General features: G+C 35.1%; 3 protein-coding genes across 5 annotated transcripts in view; all 3 read left to right on the plus strand.

Annotated features, from left to right (window-relative positions):
• The first annotated feature begins 8,262 nt into the window (after window positions 1-8,262).
• On the plus strand, window positions 8,263-13,917 carry LOC123685124 (odorant receptor 49b-like). Of its 3 annotated transcripts, none has more exons than XM_045624711.1 (5): window positions 10,494-10,760; window positions 10,876-11,045; window positions 13,143-13,244; window positions 13,300-13,455; window positions 13,779-13,917. In XM_045624711.1, the coding sequence occupies exons 2-5, from the start codon at window positions 10,884-10,886 to the stop codon at window positions 13,827-13,829; spliced, it is 471 nt and encodes a 156-aa protein (XP_045480667.1). In that variant the 5' UTR covers window positions 10,494-10,760; window positions 10,876-10,883; the 3' UTR covers window positions 13,830-13,917. The 3 variants fall into 3 exon arrangements, with proteins under 3 accessions (XP_045480669.1, XP_045480667.1, XP_045480668.1); XM_045624712.1 differs by having other exon boundaries at window positions 10,494-10,625; XM_045624713.1 differs by lacking the exons at window positions 10,494-10,760; window positions 10,876-11,045 and adding an exon at window positions 8,263-9,368.
• A 278-nt stretch (window positions 13,918-14,195) lies between these two features.
• On the plus strand, window positions 14,196-15,446 carry LOC123685123 (mitochondrial 2-oxodicarboxylate carrier-like). Its single transcript, XM_045624710.1, has one exon. The coding sequence runs from the start codon at window positions 14,508-14,510 to the stop codon at window positions 15,411-15,413; it is 906 nt and encodes a 301-aa protein (XP_045480666.1). The 5' UTR covers window positions 14,196-14,507; the 3' UTR covers window positions 15,414-15,446.
• A 393-nt stretch (window positions 15,447-15,839) lies between these two features.
• Window positions 15,840-16,815, plus strand: part of LOC123685122 (actin-histidine N-methyltransferase) — a 28,832-nt gene continuing 27,856 nt past the window's right edge. Inside the window, exon 1 of the mRNA XM_045624709.1 lies at window positions 15,840-16,786. Coding sequence (XP_045480665.1) covers window positions 16,026-16,786 — 761 coding nt within the window. The 5' untranslated portion in view covers window positions 15,840-16,025. The remainder of the gene's footprint in view (window positions 16,787-16,815) is intronic.

Here is a 16,815-nt window from a genome sequence, read left to right on the forward strand (position 1 = left end):
AAAAAATCACGAATATCGACGAAGGAAAAATTACAAGAACTGTTGACGGAAACTTTGAAGAGCAAAGGTGTTGCAACTACACTGCTCAACAATTGATAGGGATCACTTACTTGTTCTAAATTTATTTCTGAAATATTCGCTCCAAGATTATGAATTTAGTCAGATATCAGAGTATTTTCAGTTGATAATATGGTTCACTTGAGAAAAGAATGAAAAAATGGAAAGTTGGAGAGAAAAAAAGACTTTATTAGGAACACTCAAAATTCTGTGTTTGAATAACATAAAAATTTTATGATGAAACCACAAGAAGGCTGAAGTTTCGGTTAAGCTAGTACCTAGTTGGTCCCCCACGAGCTAGTCTCAAGCATTCTACCCTACGAGGCATACTTTCGATCAAACGATTTATAAAATTTTGGGGCAAATTCGTCCAAATATCCCGTAAAGCATTAGAAAGATCCTCCAGGTTATTGATCGGTTGTTCTAAGGTTGACAATTGTCTAGACATCTCAGACCAGACATGTTCGATGCAATTCATGTCTGGAGAGCGAGCTGGCCAGTCCATCCTATGAATAGCATGAGTTTCTAGCGCTTCATTAACCAGACGACTACGGTGTGGACGGGCATTATCGTCAATTAAAATGAAATTCTCGCCCACGGCAGCCGCAAACGGAACAATTATGGGTTCAATAATCATATCGTGATATCTCTGGCTGGTCATGGTGGTGTTCTGCAGAACAACCAATTCTGTGCTTTGGTTCAAACAAATGCCTCCCCATACACATATAGAACCTCCGCCAAAAGCTGTTGTGGGTACCATAAACTGTTCTGCATACCTTCGACCGCTTTCCCTCCAAGCAAGAATACGTCCATCGGAGTTGACCAAACGAAATCTAAACTCATCCTTAAATAAACATCGGCTCCAATCTTCAAGTGTCCAATTGCGGTGCTCCTCAGCCCATTGCCGTCGATGAACCCGGTGTTCCCTATGCAAACGGGGATGTTGTACCCTCCTACGTGCTCTCAAACCACGAACATGTAGTCGTCGTCTTACAGTCTGGTTCGAAATTAGAACTCCTGTTGCAACTCTCAGTGATCTATTGAGCCGCGACGCCGGGTAAGTGGGATTTCTCCTAGCATTGAGGATCAAAAGACGATCTTGGGCAGCTGTTGTACTGCGCTGCCGACCTCCCCCATGAACATAAGCTATTTTTGGATGAACCTATTCCAAGCCCGACTCACGACACGAAGTGTCAACCGCCCCGCCGGGACACTTCTCGCTGGGACAAACCTTCCTGTATCCACCGTAGGATTTGGTCCAGTTGCACAGGAGCCAAACGTCTTCTCGGCATGACAGATAAGCTGATATTGTTCTCATTTCTTCAATTATTGTCACCTTATGTGTTTGAACGAGAGAAAAAAACAGATTCAATAACAAATACCACATTTCTTTTCACTCCACCTGTAACAGCCTACAGATAATAATCAATTTTGTGAACAAGAGCCGATGAAGTGAGGAAGACTTTGATATAATCAACTCAAAACATCTTACTTTTTCCTTAGAGAACATATAATGTACAGGACCACAGGAAATAAGAACCATAAAAGGCAAGATATTTCTTCTGAGAACCATTGAAGGAATTGTCAGTAAGACTAGTCAGTGATCCCTACTTTATACACCTACCCCACCACCTTAGTAGATTATAGTGCTTGGTGACTTTTCGATCGATATATGTTAACCAACTCATCAGAACGATATAAATACAGTGTGTCCAATTGAAAAGTTACACCCCTTTATATATATCAGCCCCATGCAAAATTAAAAAGAAAAGAAAAATTCAAAAAGAGGTCAACTTTGGTCCTAATCAATGTATATCAACCCTATGGAGTAATTCAATTGCCTTTTCAAACGTGCCATACACTTTTTTGTCAGTATGAAAAATAAAAAAGATTAGAATAGTTACGATAACAAGAGTTGCAATGAAACATGGAAATAATGAGAATTTTTTTTATCAAAAAAGATTTTCAAGATTTTGTTTATTATTATGTGGATAATAATATAATCTATTTTTCAATTCGACCCTTACGTTTTGGAAAACCTGAACTTGAATTTCTCGGTATGCAGTGTGTGTCCTGACTTTCTATTCTTCAACTTTTCAAGGCTGTATTTTTTACATAATCCAGTTCGAATCTCTCTAGAGGAAAAAATCTAAATATGTCAAGGGATGCGTGGTGGCCATTCAATCGGCTCTCTTCTACCAATCTATTTCTCTTGGAAATGATCTGTGAGCCATTGCCTCACTGAATTTATAATGTTGTTTTTTCTGATTTTTCGGAAGTACTAACAATGTTAGTTGTTAGGCACTTTTGAAAACGGACTTCGAATAATCTTTAAAAGAAGATGTCACTCAAGCCCCTTCCAATTTAAGATTTTTAGAACCAACCTTTACCACGGGCGTAGCCAGGGGGGGGGGGGTTTTGGGGGTTCAAACCCCCCCCGAAATGTTAAAGATGTCAAAAAAACTTATTTGTTTTTCAAAATCTCGAAAATATTTTTTAATGGAATTTGTAAAAAGTGAATGAAATTATCACTCTCAGTTCAATTAATTTGTAATGTGAAATTTGAATTAAATTACCTCTACGTATTCCAGTTAATTTGTGCTCACATGTGCCCCTCAAAGGAAAGTTATGGGTTAGTTTGATTTATTCGATCGTATGTAACGGGTGTTTTTTTTCGAGGTATATAACTTTAAGTTGGCATTTCTGTTCAAGATGGCGACCGATTTAACAGCTGTCAAGTGATTTATTCTCAGTTCGATATGGCAATTCATCATGAATAGACTCGCGCCTGAACAACGCTTGAAAATAGTGCAATTTCATTTCGAAAATAATGGTTCTGTGCGGAATACGTATCGCGCACTACGTCCATTTTATTTTTTTTAGCGATGAAGCGCACTTCTGGTTGAATGGCTACGTCAACAAACAAAACTGCCGCATTTGGAGTGAAGCTAATCCTCAAGTGTATGTCGAAACACCGTTACATCCAGAAAAACTGACTGTTTGGTGCGCTTTATGGGCTGGTGGAATCATTGGTCCGTACTTCTTCAAAAACGATGATGGCCAGAACGTTACAGTCAATGGTGATCGGTATAGAGCCATGATTACTAACTTTTTCATTCCTGAATTGAACAACCATGATGTCCAGGAACTGTGGTTCCAACAAGACCGCGCAACATGTCACACAGCTCGTGCCACAATCGATTTATTGGAAGACACGTTTGGTGACCGCCTAATTTCACGTTTTGGACCAATTGGCCTCCAAGATCTTGTGATTTAACACCGCTAGACTACTTTGTGTGGGGCTATGTAAAGTCATTGGGCCATGCGGATAAGCCACAAATCCTTGACCATTTGGAAGACAACATTCGCCGTGTTATTGCCGATATACGGCCACAAATGTTGGAAAAGTCATCGAAAATTGGACGTCCAGATCGGACTACATCCGAGCCAGCCTTGTCGGTCATATGCCAGAAATCATATTCAAAATATAATGCCACAAGATTATCTTACGGATAAATAAAATTCATATCAATCGAATAATCTTTCGTTGTTTTATGGCAATTTAAATTTCTATAGCTCTAAAAAAAACACCCTTTATTTTTTTGGGTTCTGAATCCGAATCTGAGGTTTAGCACCAAAATTCTGTGACGGAACATTAAAAAAAAATACAAAAAAAATTTAATCTTCTGACGTGTTCTTCCATAAAGTTTTTTGTCCGAAAAACCTTATATCTATCTCTGCTAAAACTCAGTTGATGGGTTAGTTTTAATTTCTTCGATTTATTATCTCTGTTTCTGGGGTACAGACTTCGAATCTGAAGTTTGCCACCAAAATTTCATGATGAAACATTAAAAAAAATGCAAAAAAGGTGATAACTATCATTTTTTACCGGTTTTTTGCATATAAACTTTCTACTCATAAATTTGAATTTGAGTACTCTGTTGTATAAATACTACGACGGTATTTTTTTCTTAAATATATTCATAGGAATCGATGTAAAGAAATAAACAAAATTTCAAAAAGTGATTTTGAAAATGCTTTTTTTCTCAAAACATACTTGAAAAATAAAACTAGTGAAAATAGACTGAATGGGTTGCCTCTTTTAAAGTTGATATATTTAAAAAGAAAAACATAAGTTTTTTTTTATAATATGTAAAACCCCCCCCCGAAACTGAAACCTGGCTACGCCCGTGACCTTTACACAATGTCCCCCTAAGAACTTAAGTTAACATCTTTTTCTATTTTTCAATAGGCGCATAAATGACGAACGCGCCCAAAAGCTCCAAACGCCAGGTGTGTTTCTCAATATAAAAGATTTTCAAAGCGTTGAGCAATGTTTGAGAAATTATTGGAATAATCTAAACCATGAAATTCGTTCGAAACTTTAACAAACCAGATTGAGTTGGATATTTCTATATTTCCAAATCAATCTAAAAATTCATCAAAAGTGTATAATTCAAACGATCACCTTTCGAATCAATCTTATATTACTTATGCTAATTCATGCGTACACAGTTGGAATTAAATCATTTTCTAAATGTGATCGAGATTTCATAAGCCAATGATTCTAGCCGAGTTATATATATCTATAGCAATATTCACACCAATTTGCATTTCTGTTCAGGCTACAAATCTTATTGAAATGAGATTAGAATTCGAAATGCTCCGAAAACGAACAATAATTCGTTAGTTCCGCTCAAATCAATTAGATGTTTGAGAGGTATGTACCTATGTAGGTGAACACAAGTCTTCGTCGAGCATCAACAAAGAGATTTGAAGAGTCTTTTTGAATACCTATTCCGAATAGAGAGCTCTATCATTACAGGCCAATTGAAAAGTCCTCGGTCTACAGTGCCGTATCTAGGGCGTGGCAAAGGTGGCTCTTGCCACGGGCGCAAGGTCTGCAGGGGCGCAAAACTTCATACTTTTTAGTGATGCTTATATTTATTAGTTTATAGAATCTTTATTAATCTTCTCTACAGAATTTGTTGATAAGTACCATAAGTTATAATTAATTTATTCATTACAGCTTACTAACTGGATTTTTATAATAATTTGGATTTTCCTGAGGATTACCAGAGAGCTGTTTGAATTTTATTTCTCGAAATCCATAGCAGATACGACAAAACTATAAGGTGTGTGAATAAGTCTTTCCCGTTTTTTGTAAGAGATGGCGCCACCAATACTGTGCGAGTATTTAATGGTTACATATGTCATAATCAAAGCTTATTCATCTGTCAACAATTCCACACTAACACCTTAGTTGAAATTTTTTCGCATCATAAATTTTTGAAATCGTGAAAATGTCGAAATTTGAGCCGAGTCGACGTCATTTGCGAGAAGTTTCCCTTTATTGGTTCAATTTGAAGAAATCTGCTGCCGAGGCGCATCGGTTGCTTCAGGAAGCTTATGGAGAAGGTTGTGTCGATGATTCAAGTGTTCGCGGATGGTTTCGACGCTTCAAAAGTGGCGATTTCGACGTGGAAGACAAGGAGCGTTCCGGGCGGCCGCAAATCTTTGAAGATCAAGAATTGGCGACTTTGCTTGATGAAGATTCGTGTCAAACGCAAGAAGAACTTGCTGAAGCATTGGGAGTTGACCGAACAACCATTTCCAAGCGTTTGAAAGCCATGGGAATGATCCAAAAGCAAGGAAATTGGGTGCCGTACGAACTGAAGCTGAGAGACGTCGAACGGCGTTTTTTCACTTGCGAACAGCTGCTTCAGCGACATAAAAGAAAGGGTTTTCTGCATCGTATCGTGACTGGCGATGAAAAGTGGATCCGTTACGATAATCCGAAGCGAAGAAAATCATGGGGACTACCCGGCCATGCATCATCATCGACGGCCAAGCCAAATATTCATGGCTCCAAGCTCATGCTCTGTATATGGTGGGACCAGCTAGGTGTGGTTTACTATGAGCTTCTGAAACCGAATGAAAGGATCACAGGCGAGGTCTATCGACGACAATTGATGCGTTTGAGCCGCGCACTGCGAGAAAAACGGCCACAATACTCCGACAGGCACGACAAAGTTATTTTGCAACATGACAATGCTCGCCCACATGTTGCACAGCCGGTGAAAACATACTTAGAAACGCTCAAATGGGAAGTCCTACCCCACCCGCCGTATAGTCCAGACATTGCTCCGTCTGATTACCATCTCTTCAGATCGATGACGCATGGCCTGGCTGACCAGCACTTCCATTCCTACGAGGAAGCCAAAAAATGGGTGGATGACTGGATAGAGGCCAAACCGGTCGAATTTTTTCGCAACGGGATTCGTATGTTGCCAGAAAGATGGGGAAAAGTTGTAGCTAGCGATGGCCAATACTTTCAATAATTCATTTGTAACCATTTTTTCACAATAAAGGCTCAAAATTTGAAAAAAAACGGGAAAGACTTATTCACACACCTGATACAACAAACCAAAAAGTGTTGTACTAGACCAGAGTTTCTTTTCACATTTTTCTATAGAACAAGTGCTTCACCAAAAAATAGTTCTGGTGGAAAGAAGCAGATACCCTTCCAGAAAAAATATCACCCTGTAGATTTGCATACAAAATAAGCATATCACAAGCTGAAAACTTTAAATCGGAAGATCTATGCCAATTCAAGTTAAATATCTTGTGAAGGGAAGGTACTATGGAAAAAAAACTCCGGTATCTCAAAACCAAAGCGTTTGCAGATTCATGTTATAGGACTTTTTTCTCAAAATGATCCGAGAAATCTGTCATTTTCATTTGTACACATTAGGAACACCGTTTAGATATAATCAACTCAAAACTGATATCTGCACAATTAAATTGCAATTTGAATGAATCACAATAAATTGTATAACACGGCCCAGACAATTTTTCGATGCGAATTACTCAGTTCAGTACTTTGATAACTACAGTATTGAAATTTTGTGACGAGAATGAAACAAAAAACCGAAAACAACGAGTAGGTGTATACCGATTAAGAATGCAAAAATTACAGATGGCAAATAAGGGGCGACGCCGATAAAGCGGATAGATAAAGGAAAATAATAAACCTCGGACATAGATGTGCTCGTAGTGCTTCGATTTTATTATTCAACATATTTTAATTGATAATAATAATAATATTTGCCTTCGAGGACGATACAGCGATTATAGCGATCTTCCAACTTTTCGATACCATTTTTGTAGTTCGATTGGTCTTCCGCTTCAAAATAGGCCTCAATTTCGGCGATAACTTCTCCATTGACGTTAAATTTCTTTCCAGCGAACATTCTTTTGAGGTCTGGTCTGAGAACAGGAAAAAGTCGCTGGGGGCCAGATCTGGCGAATACGGTGGATTCAGAAGCAATTCGAAGCCCAATTCATGCAATTTTGCCATTGTTTTCATTTATTTGTGACACGGGGTATTATCGTGAACTTTTTTGATTTTTTTCGTCGGTGACATCCTCTTTTGGGCGTCCACTGCGTTCGCTATATTCGGTGCTCATTTCACCACGTTTAAACCTAGCATACCAATCAATGATGATTGATTTTCCTGGTACAGACCAGGGAAACTCTTCATCAAGCCAAGATTTTGCTTCAACTGTATTTTTTCCCTTCAAAAACCAATATTTTATCAGCACACTAAATTCTTTTTTCCATCTTTTTTCAAATAACAAAAGTAGCTACACTCACAACACAATATCTCACAACTAATGGTCGGACTGCTGTCAAATTTTGACAAGTATTGTTTGAAGGTTGGTAATAACTAAAAATCATATGGATTTAATACTAGCACCTCCATCTGTGCATCAGACCGGGTACTTTTCAATTGGCCTAATAGGTATTATGAATAGAAGATTTATTGTAAAACAAAGTTTGCAATTTTGGATTTGGGATGTTCATTAGCAGTTGAATATAAAACAAAATGTGGCGAACAAATGTTAAACTATATTGAACTATTAAAATTACAATTGCAAAAAGTAGAGAGTCATAAAAGAAAGAAACCTCAAATTATTGATGGAATTTTTTATTTGAAACATCTCCTGATCCTTAAATTTCAGGGAATTACCCTATTAACCGCAATAACTTCACTAACAGTCCTTAATAATAGTCCTTGCAGTTTTGTTCTGGCGCAATCACATGAAAAACTAAAACTTTCTGACTTATCGTTATTGGGAAAATTACTTAATGGAGTATGTGAAAAGTTTTAAGAATAACTAATCGTTCTCCTTCCCTTTATTCAAATCTATGATTCTACAAGAATCAGAACCATGTCGAACTCTGATCTATTCCGATATCTTCACAATGTTTTCAGCTATTTTGGTCTTCGCAAAAGCGTTAAAACCAAAGGATTTAAAGCAATCTCATATCAGGCCTATGCTTTCACAATGAAATTGATAGTGATTTTAGCTTCTTTAAGCTTCATCTCCAACATTTTCTACATGAACAGGCTATCAACTGAGGTCTTTTCTAATTACATAGGAGCAACTTGCACAACAACAATCACAGCAATCAAAATTATAATTTGCGAAGTGAACAAGATTCCAAATCAATTCGATAGAGTATTTCTGAAAGAGGGGGAAATGCACCGTCTCAAAGGTACTCACCTGAGGAAGATCCTGAGCACCACCTCTGAGCCAATTCTTAGAGCCTTTTTGATCTACATGTCAGCTGTGATTATGACGAATATTTCTTTCATGGGACTTTGCGGTTATCTACGTTATACACACACCAAACAACACAAAGAACCATTTCATCCATTTGAAATGCTGTTACCATTCGACAGAGATCAGTATTATACAATTACCTTAGTTGTTTACGTGGTCACCGAATCTGTGACAGCTTTCATGGCATACACCATGGACATGGCTCTGTTGGTTTTCATCATTTTTCATATTTTGAGACTGAAATGCCTTCAGCATGTCCTAAAGCATTTCAAACACTATGTTGGTAACGATGTTTTTCAAGACACAGATTATCGAAAAATAACATACAAAGAAACTGCTTCATTTTGGAGAAATTGCATATCCGAACATCAGGATATAATAAGGTAGTTTTTAATCTTATTTGCTGATTAACATATTCTCCGGATTTCAGTGTTTCATTTGCTATATGAAACATTTGTCGCTCCAAAGTACCTCTACTTTATTAACAAATTTATTAGCATCAACATAGGAATTTCAGAAATTCTCACACAAAATGTTTTAATTTGCAAGACCAAGTTTCTATGACTTTCTGTTCTTTCCAGCGACGTTGAGATGTTAGACAAACAAATGAGCCAACTTTTCTTCATTGATTTTTTTCTGAGAACCATTCAAATGGCAGGATTCTGCTTGGGAGGTATAAGGGTGAGAAATTTCGATACCTACTTATTCTAGAATGAGTACCCGCTATGTTTAGTGCTCACTTTGAACAGGTTCTTTTGTAATAAATAAAATTATGTTCCACCAACAATAGTGCCCTCCAGTAAGCAAGACTAGCTAGAGGCACAGAATAGAGAGGTATTAATTTAATACCTCTCTATTGTTGGTGGAACATAATTTTATTTATTACAAAAGATTAAAAATTTTATTTATTTCAAAAGAAGCATATATAAAATATCATTACACAGATTACTTTCAATTGAAAGTAATTCATTTATTTATATCCTAACAGACCATAAAAGTCTCATTACAAGGATAAAAAGGTAACATAAAAAATAACCATAGATAATAATAATAATATTTCTTTATTTCAAGTAAATTCAAAGTTACAGTATGAAACTAAAACTGACAATTTAAATGAAATGACGTCAAAATTCTGAGCTTTATCCAGCTCGATCAAAATATTCCCTTAAGCTATATGGTTCTAAACTAATAAGCAGATGTTTTACTCTATTTCGGAATGTTTTATAATGTGTTATACATTTTATTTCATAGGGCAATTTATTAAAAGTTTTGATAGCCATATAAGAAGGACATTTCTCAGTTAATGTAAGTCTATGAGTTGGAAAATTTATATCTAGGTTTCTGGTATTATAACTACTGGGATTTTCAACTGAGAATTTATGCTTATTCTTATATAAAAACATCAAACATTCAAACAAGTATAAACCACATACCGTAAAAATATTCTTAAGTTTAAATTTTCCCCTACATGATTCTCTATAACCCATTTTACAAATAATACGTATAGCTCTTTTCTGAATTAAAAATATCTTTTCTAAATTTTCATTATTTCCCCAAAAAATAATACCATACTTGAGAGTGCTTTCGAAATTTCCAAAATATATAATTCTCAAGGTATTCTCACTCATATACTCTGTAATTGATCTAAGTGCAAAACAAATTTTACTTAATCTTCTACAAATAATTTCCGTATGCTGGCGCCAGTTCAAGAATCGATCAATATATATGCCAAGGAACTTCACTGACTCAGATATTTTGAAATTAAATTGCGACAAAGCAACATTATCTGACTTTTCTTTTTTTGATCTATTTGTATCAAACAGCAGGACTTTTGATTTATTTTCATTTAATATTAGATTATTTTGATCGAACCATGCTTTTGACTTTACAAAAATGTGACTTGCTCTTCTTGTCAGCTCTTCAAAATCTTCTGCACCAGTAAGTAAATTTGTGTCGTCGACGAAATTGACAATATTTCCTTCACTATTTTGAATTATGTTTCCCAAGTCATTCAGGTAAATTATGAAAAGTAATGTTCCAATGACGCTTCCTTGATCTATTCCTATCATTCTTGTAAGTATTTTTTTTTTTAATAAATCACAAGAAGGTATAAGTTGCATGCCAACATTGAACCTAACCATATAATACAATATAGTTTAATTTAATTTAATGGGGTTGAATCACACAGAGAGGTGTATGAGGTATCGCATAACTGATGTACGAAAAGTACTTTGCGACATTGTCCATTCAAGATCTGTCATGGAATTGAGTTCATTTGCTTATCGTAACATGGCCACAAGCGGAGATCTAGTAGTGAACATACGAGGAACACAGGGAAAGATCGAGTTTTTCTTAGGGGTACGTTGAATCCTACAAGTGATAATATTTCCGGTGAGTTTATCTTGTTATTGATCAATTTATGCAAAAAAGTTAACACCGTGAGAGTTCGTCTGTTTTCTGGCGATAATATTTCAAATTCATTCCTTAGTTGATATGTTCTTACAGTTTTATAGTCAGCTCGTTTATTATATTTCTTTAAATATGTATCTTAAAAATTTGTTTTGTATTTTTTCCAACTGAACCAATTCACTGCGATATTCAGCAAACCATATCTGTCTACCAAATTCAAGTTTGGGTCGAATTAAACTATAGTAGAGAAGGTACCGATATCAGAATTATTATTTGTTTATACGCCACGAAATTCCAAAATCCGTTTGAATCTGTTGTTATATTTCTTTCAACCTTTCTTATATAATTCCCTTTTTCCGATCTGATCATTCTTTTTAATGCCCTCCTCGCTTTCACAAACTTGTCTCTAAAAAGTCAGATATAAACCTCATTTTCTTATACTTTTTCTTCTCCTTTAACATATTCCTGATTTCATTCGTGAACCAAATCGGATAACGTTTAAAATTAGAAAATACTACGTTCCTAGGTACACAGTCATCTATAATTTCATATAATTTCCTGTAAAAGTTACCTAAAGCCACATTCACATCAGATTTTTCAGATAATACACTTTCCCAATCAGAATCTCTAACGCTGTTAACTAGTTTGAGGAAATTAGTTTTTTAAAATTGTACCTTGGCTCTTCTAAAACATACTTGTTACTTTTTTTGTGGCAATCTAAAGTTATTGAGATTTCAAGAGCAGGATGAGATGCGTCTTCTTTCACGAAAGGGAGGAAGTACCTCGCTACCTATTCGAGTTATTTTCCGAGCTAATAACTAAGTCTAGTGTCCTATCTTGGACATTTTTTACATCGTTATACAACCTGAAACTGTTCAAATCGAGGAAATCATTAAGACTGTCAAGAACACTATTCGATTTATCGGAATTGGAATCTATTCCATGTATACCGCTTATATTGAAATCCCCCACAATGTAAAATTGATATTGATTTGAAATTTGGCATTTCGAAGATATAGAATCCAGTTAATTAGAGGCGAAGGGGTTTTAAATACCAGTCCTTATATAAAAAGATAACTGGTAACTCTCGATAATTTGAGATATTCCCTATATATATAAATATATGTATATAATCCCTGCGCCTCTAATTAACTTCTTCTAATTCTTCATTATACTCAATATATGTATAATGATATTTTATATTGTATGGTAATACATTTCTGAGACCGACGTAACCCGAGGTGCCACCTGTTGAGTGCTAGCTAACACTTGATGTAGACCTCTGCAGAGTCAAGATATAAATTCATGAATTTTTTTAATACCCGAACACCGAAAGGTATCATTGGGATTTTGATTATATATATATATATATATAATAATTTGTTTTAATAGATTTCAGCTAGTTTCTTGCTATCAATACTTTACTGATTTTCTCTAATGCTCTTATTTCACGCAATATAACTGCCTAATGGATGACTTTTTTTAAATTTCCCTCATATTATGATCATATTGTTTTACTTTTCTTATTCAGTTCAGGAATTGTGTTTTCATTACAAATGTTTCTTTCGACTTCCAACATCTTCTGCAGAAGCAGAAGATGTGTACTAAAATTATTAATGATTACAGAAACGTTGTTACGTAAGTATAATAATTAACATCGTTTTAAATTTTGGCGCATGTGCCGATTCAGTTTTACATTCCCAAAAGGTCAAACATGAAAGTTTAAGAGAAGATTGAAATTTTTCCCCAAACGACTACAAAAATTTATTCTTGGAAATATATTGACACATCGCGGTCACATGAGATTCACTGCTGCAAAATACCTCAACAAGATAGTTTGGTTGCATAATTATTACAGGTTCCAATTTCCAATGTTGCAACCCAAAGACATTAAATAAATGTATGTCTGAATACGACACATTAATTATGTCACACCGCTGTTATCTGATAAACACAACAAAATAACTATATTTGGATTATAAAAACACGGAAGAATACTTTGATTTGAAAACCGAAACATGAATATACCTACCTCATCATTTTCAGGCTCAAGAATTTATGAAAAAGTTTTTCGGATTCGGCTGCTTGATGTGCAGTTCTTCTCAACTTACAATACTATATTGGTATGGGGAAGTACTAAGCACTGAGGTAACGGTCGAATTTTCCAAAGATTCTCCCATTTCACTATTAATATTACTTACAGAGTGTTGGGATCTCTGATGCAATATACGAAAGTGAATGGTATGACGCTGACACAGAAATACGTAAAACGATGTTGATAATGATGAGAAGGTCTCAGAGATGCTTGGTACTGACTGTTGGAAAATTTGAAAAGGTGGCTCTGAAAACTGTGCTAAGGGTAGGTGAAAGTTATTCGAAAATTTTAGAAGCTAATGATTATTAGAACTAATAGAACTGAATGGATCAAAAACACCAAAATTAATAGAATCATGGGACTGATAAACTGATCCAATGATAAGCAGATAGCTCATAGACTCGAAGATCCCTGCCATATACACCTTCCATCACATAGCGGAGCGTGGTGACTTTGACGTAAAACGGTTGGGTTTCTGTAACAAGAGTTAACGTTCTTTCGACGTTAGCAAATAGCCACCACAATAGATTTACAAAGAACCTCATTTACTTGTGTTCAGTTTTGCTTATTATTCTGTTTTGTTCCAGATTCTGAAATCAATTTACACCTGCATGAGCATACTTATACAACGACAATGAAAGCAAGACTTGGTTACATTTTTGATGATATATTATATTACAACAAAACCTCTCATTAAAATTCTAGAACACTCTTAGAAGCATTCAACTGTAGTTTTTCTTTTACTGCTATAGTATTTTAGTTTCCTATATAATGTACCGCCTTTACTCTTTTTTTGGAAGGAATTATCAAATTTATTTCCTTAGACGTTGACAGTTACTCTAACCTGATGAAATCCATAACTATCTTTGCTCCTTTTCTACATAGGTATGTAACATAATTTACATAATATGTAGTCTATGTTACCTTATTGAGCAATTTTGAAATGAAACATTTCAATTTTATGTACCCCTACTCATTTTCCAATTTTAGATTATTAATTTTTTTTACAGAAATACTTAATTTTCGTTAGAAGGGTAATTCTGGAACTCCCCAAGTCTTCTAAGAGAGATCCCTAACAGAAATAGAAAAGTCAATTTCATCACCAGAAGCAATTATTATTTTGACATAATTCCTTGACAACTTGAATATATCAAAAATTTCGAATCTGAAGAGATCATACCCATCTGCAAATGACTTTTGCCAAAATGTATAGAATTGATCCTCGTCCACTTGAAAGTACAAAAACTGAAATTCGGTATTAGGTTCTTAATGCTTCTTACTAGATTCTTTAAATTATACAAAACATCCACAATCAAATGATTCCTAATGAAGGAAAAGGCAAAGAGAGACTCATTTCCTTATCAGCAGGAGCAAGCGCAGGGTTTGTAGAAGTATGTTTAATGCATCCCCTTGATTTGGTCAAAACCAGACTTCAGCTTCAAGCAAAACAAGAAACAGCAAATAAATCAGATTATTACACCGGTATTGCCGATTGCATGAAGAAAATTTACAAAAACGAGGGAATACTTTCATTTTGGAAAGGAATCCTGCCGCCAATCTTAGTAGAAACCCCAAAAAGAGCAATAAAGTTTTTCACTTTCGGTGAGTTCCAGAGGTTGTTCATGTTTGGACAAGAAAAACCTAGCCCTATGACATACTCTCTAGCGGGGGCTTGCGCAGGTGCTACAGAATCCTTTTTGGTGACCCCATTCGAGGTTGTGAAGATCCATCTACAAGCAAATAGGGCTAAAATGAAAGAGGTACCATCACCTTTCACAGTGGCAAAAGAAATATACCATAAAAATGGTATTGGCAGGAATGGCTTATTCAAAGGGCTGTCTGCAACCATAATGAGAGGTTCGGTATTCAATATAGTGTATTTCGCTCTCTACCATTCCATCAAAGATATGTCTTCAGCACATAGCAGAAAAATGGGAGTCATTGAGAAACTAGGCTTAGGATTTGCAGCAGGAACACTAGCATCTTGCGCAAATATTCCTTTTGATGTAGCGAAATCAAGGATACAAGGTCCACAACCAGAATTAGGAAAAGTCAAATATAGATCATGCATGAAAACGATAATAGTTATATATAAAGAAGAAGGTTGGAAAGCTCTCTATAAAGGATTGGTACCAAAAGTTCTTAGACTAGGTCCAGGAGGTGCGATAATGTTGTTGGTAAATGAATACATGGGTTATTTCCTAATGCAATATTTTGCCTGATATAATAAATCCGACAGTATTCTGTTTATGTTATTATGACTAATATCAATTTATATTTTTGCCCAATATTGATGAAACTAAAGAAATCGATGAATGGATGTACATTTCAGAATTATTCTAAAGAAATACGTGGAGAAAAGTCAATTATTTAAAAATATGCCCAATGAAGCTTCAGCAATTTATCTTCTGGATGAAAGATTTCAGGAAATCGATTATATATATAGCAATATATCGACATTTCACCAAAGTAGGTATTATCCAACATTTCCAAATTACCTCATTAATATTTTCCAGTATTTAAATTAAACTGAATATTTCCATCAAAAAAAGATTTATATATTACTTCGCACATATTTTTATTTCAGTATACGTAATTCAAATTTTTCTTGATGATTATTCAAACTCGACACTAGAGACATCTATCCGTTAGATTTTGTCTCATTTGATTATAATGTTAAATTCTTGTATTCCCACGTGGGCTCTTTTCATCTTAAAATAGAAATGTAACTATCAAATTTCTCAAACGCAATATATGACATTTGTCTCGGGGTAAAATTTTCGATTGGAAGTGTTGTGGTGACGTGCAATTTTTCATTGTGATATTTCTAAAAAATGGGTAAAAACAGTAAAAAGCAACCTCAGAGAAATGTCAAAATACAAAATAAACATAACCTGATACCCGAGAAACAGGAACTGAAGGAAAAAGTGGATCAGTTACTTAAATTAAGTACATCTATATCTCAGCCAACAATCATAAAAAAGGCATTGGATAATCATTGTGAATTATCGTCACTCATTGATAAGATAAAGAATCTTGAACTACAAAAATCTATAAGTGATAATGGAGAAGGTAGTCGGTGTACGCCTGAAAAACTTGAATCTTTTTCCAAATGGTTGAAAGCTAATGGTGCTATTTTCGATGGTTCCTCTATCGCAGAATTTCCAGGCTATGATTTAGGTTTAAAAGCTGATATCGATATTCCCTATGCTTCACTTTTCATAGCAGTTCCTAGGAAATTGATGATGACAGTTGAAGGTGCAAAAAAAACTATGTTAAAGAAATACGTGGAAAAAGATCAATTACTCAAAAATATGCCCAATGTAACATTAGCAATTTATCTTTTGGTTGAAAAATTTAAAGAAAATTCGTTCTATAAACCGTACATCGACATTTTACCAAAGTCTTATCCAACAATTCTTTATTTCTCAAAGGAAGAACTTGAGGTTTTGAAAGGAAGTCCTACTTTAGAAGTTGCTCTAAGACAAATAAGGAGTGTGGCTAGGCAATATGCTTATTTTCATACATTATTCTCCAATAATGATGATTCTGTGAGCAGATTGTTGAAGCCACACTTTACGTACCAAGAATATTGGTGAGTCATGAATTGATGTATATTTCTGT

The sequence above is a fragment of the Harmonia axyridis genome, chromosome 7 (assembly GCF_914767665.1).
Source record: "Harmonia axyridis chromosome 7, icHarAxyr1.1, whole genome shotgun sequence".
Lineage (NCBI taxonomy): Eukaryota > Metazoa > Arthropoda > Insecta > Coleoptera > Coccinellidae > Harmonia > Harmonia axyridis.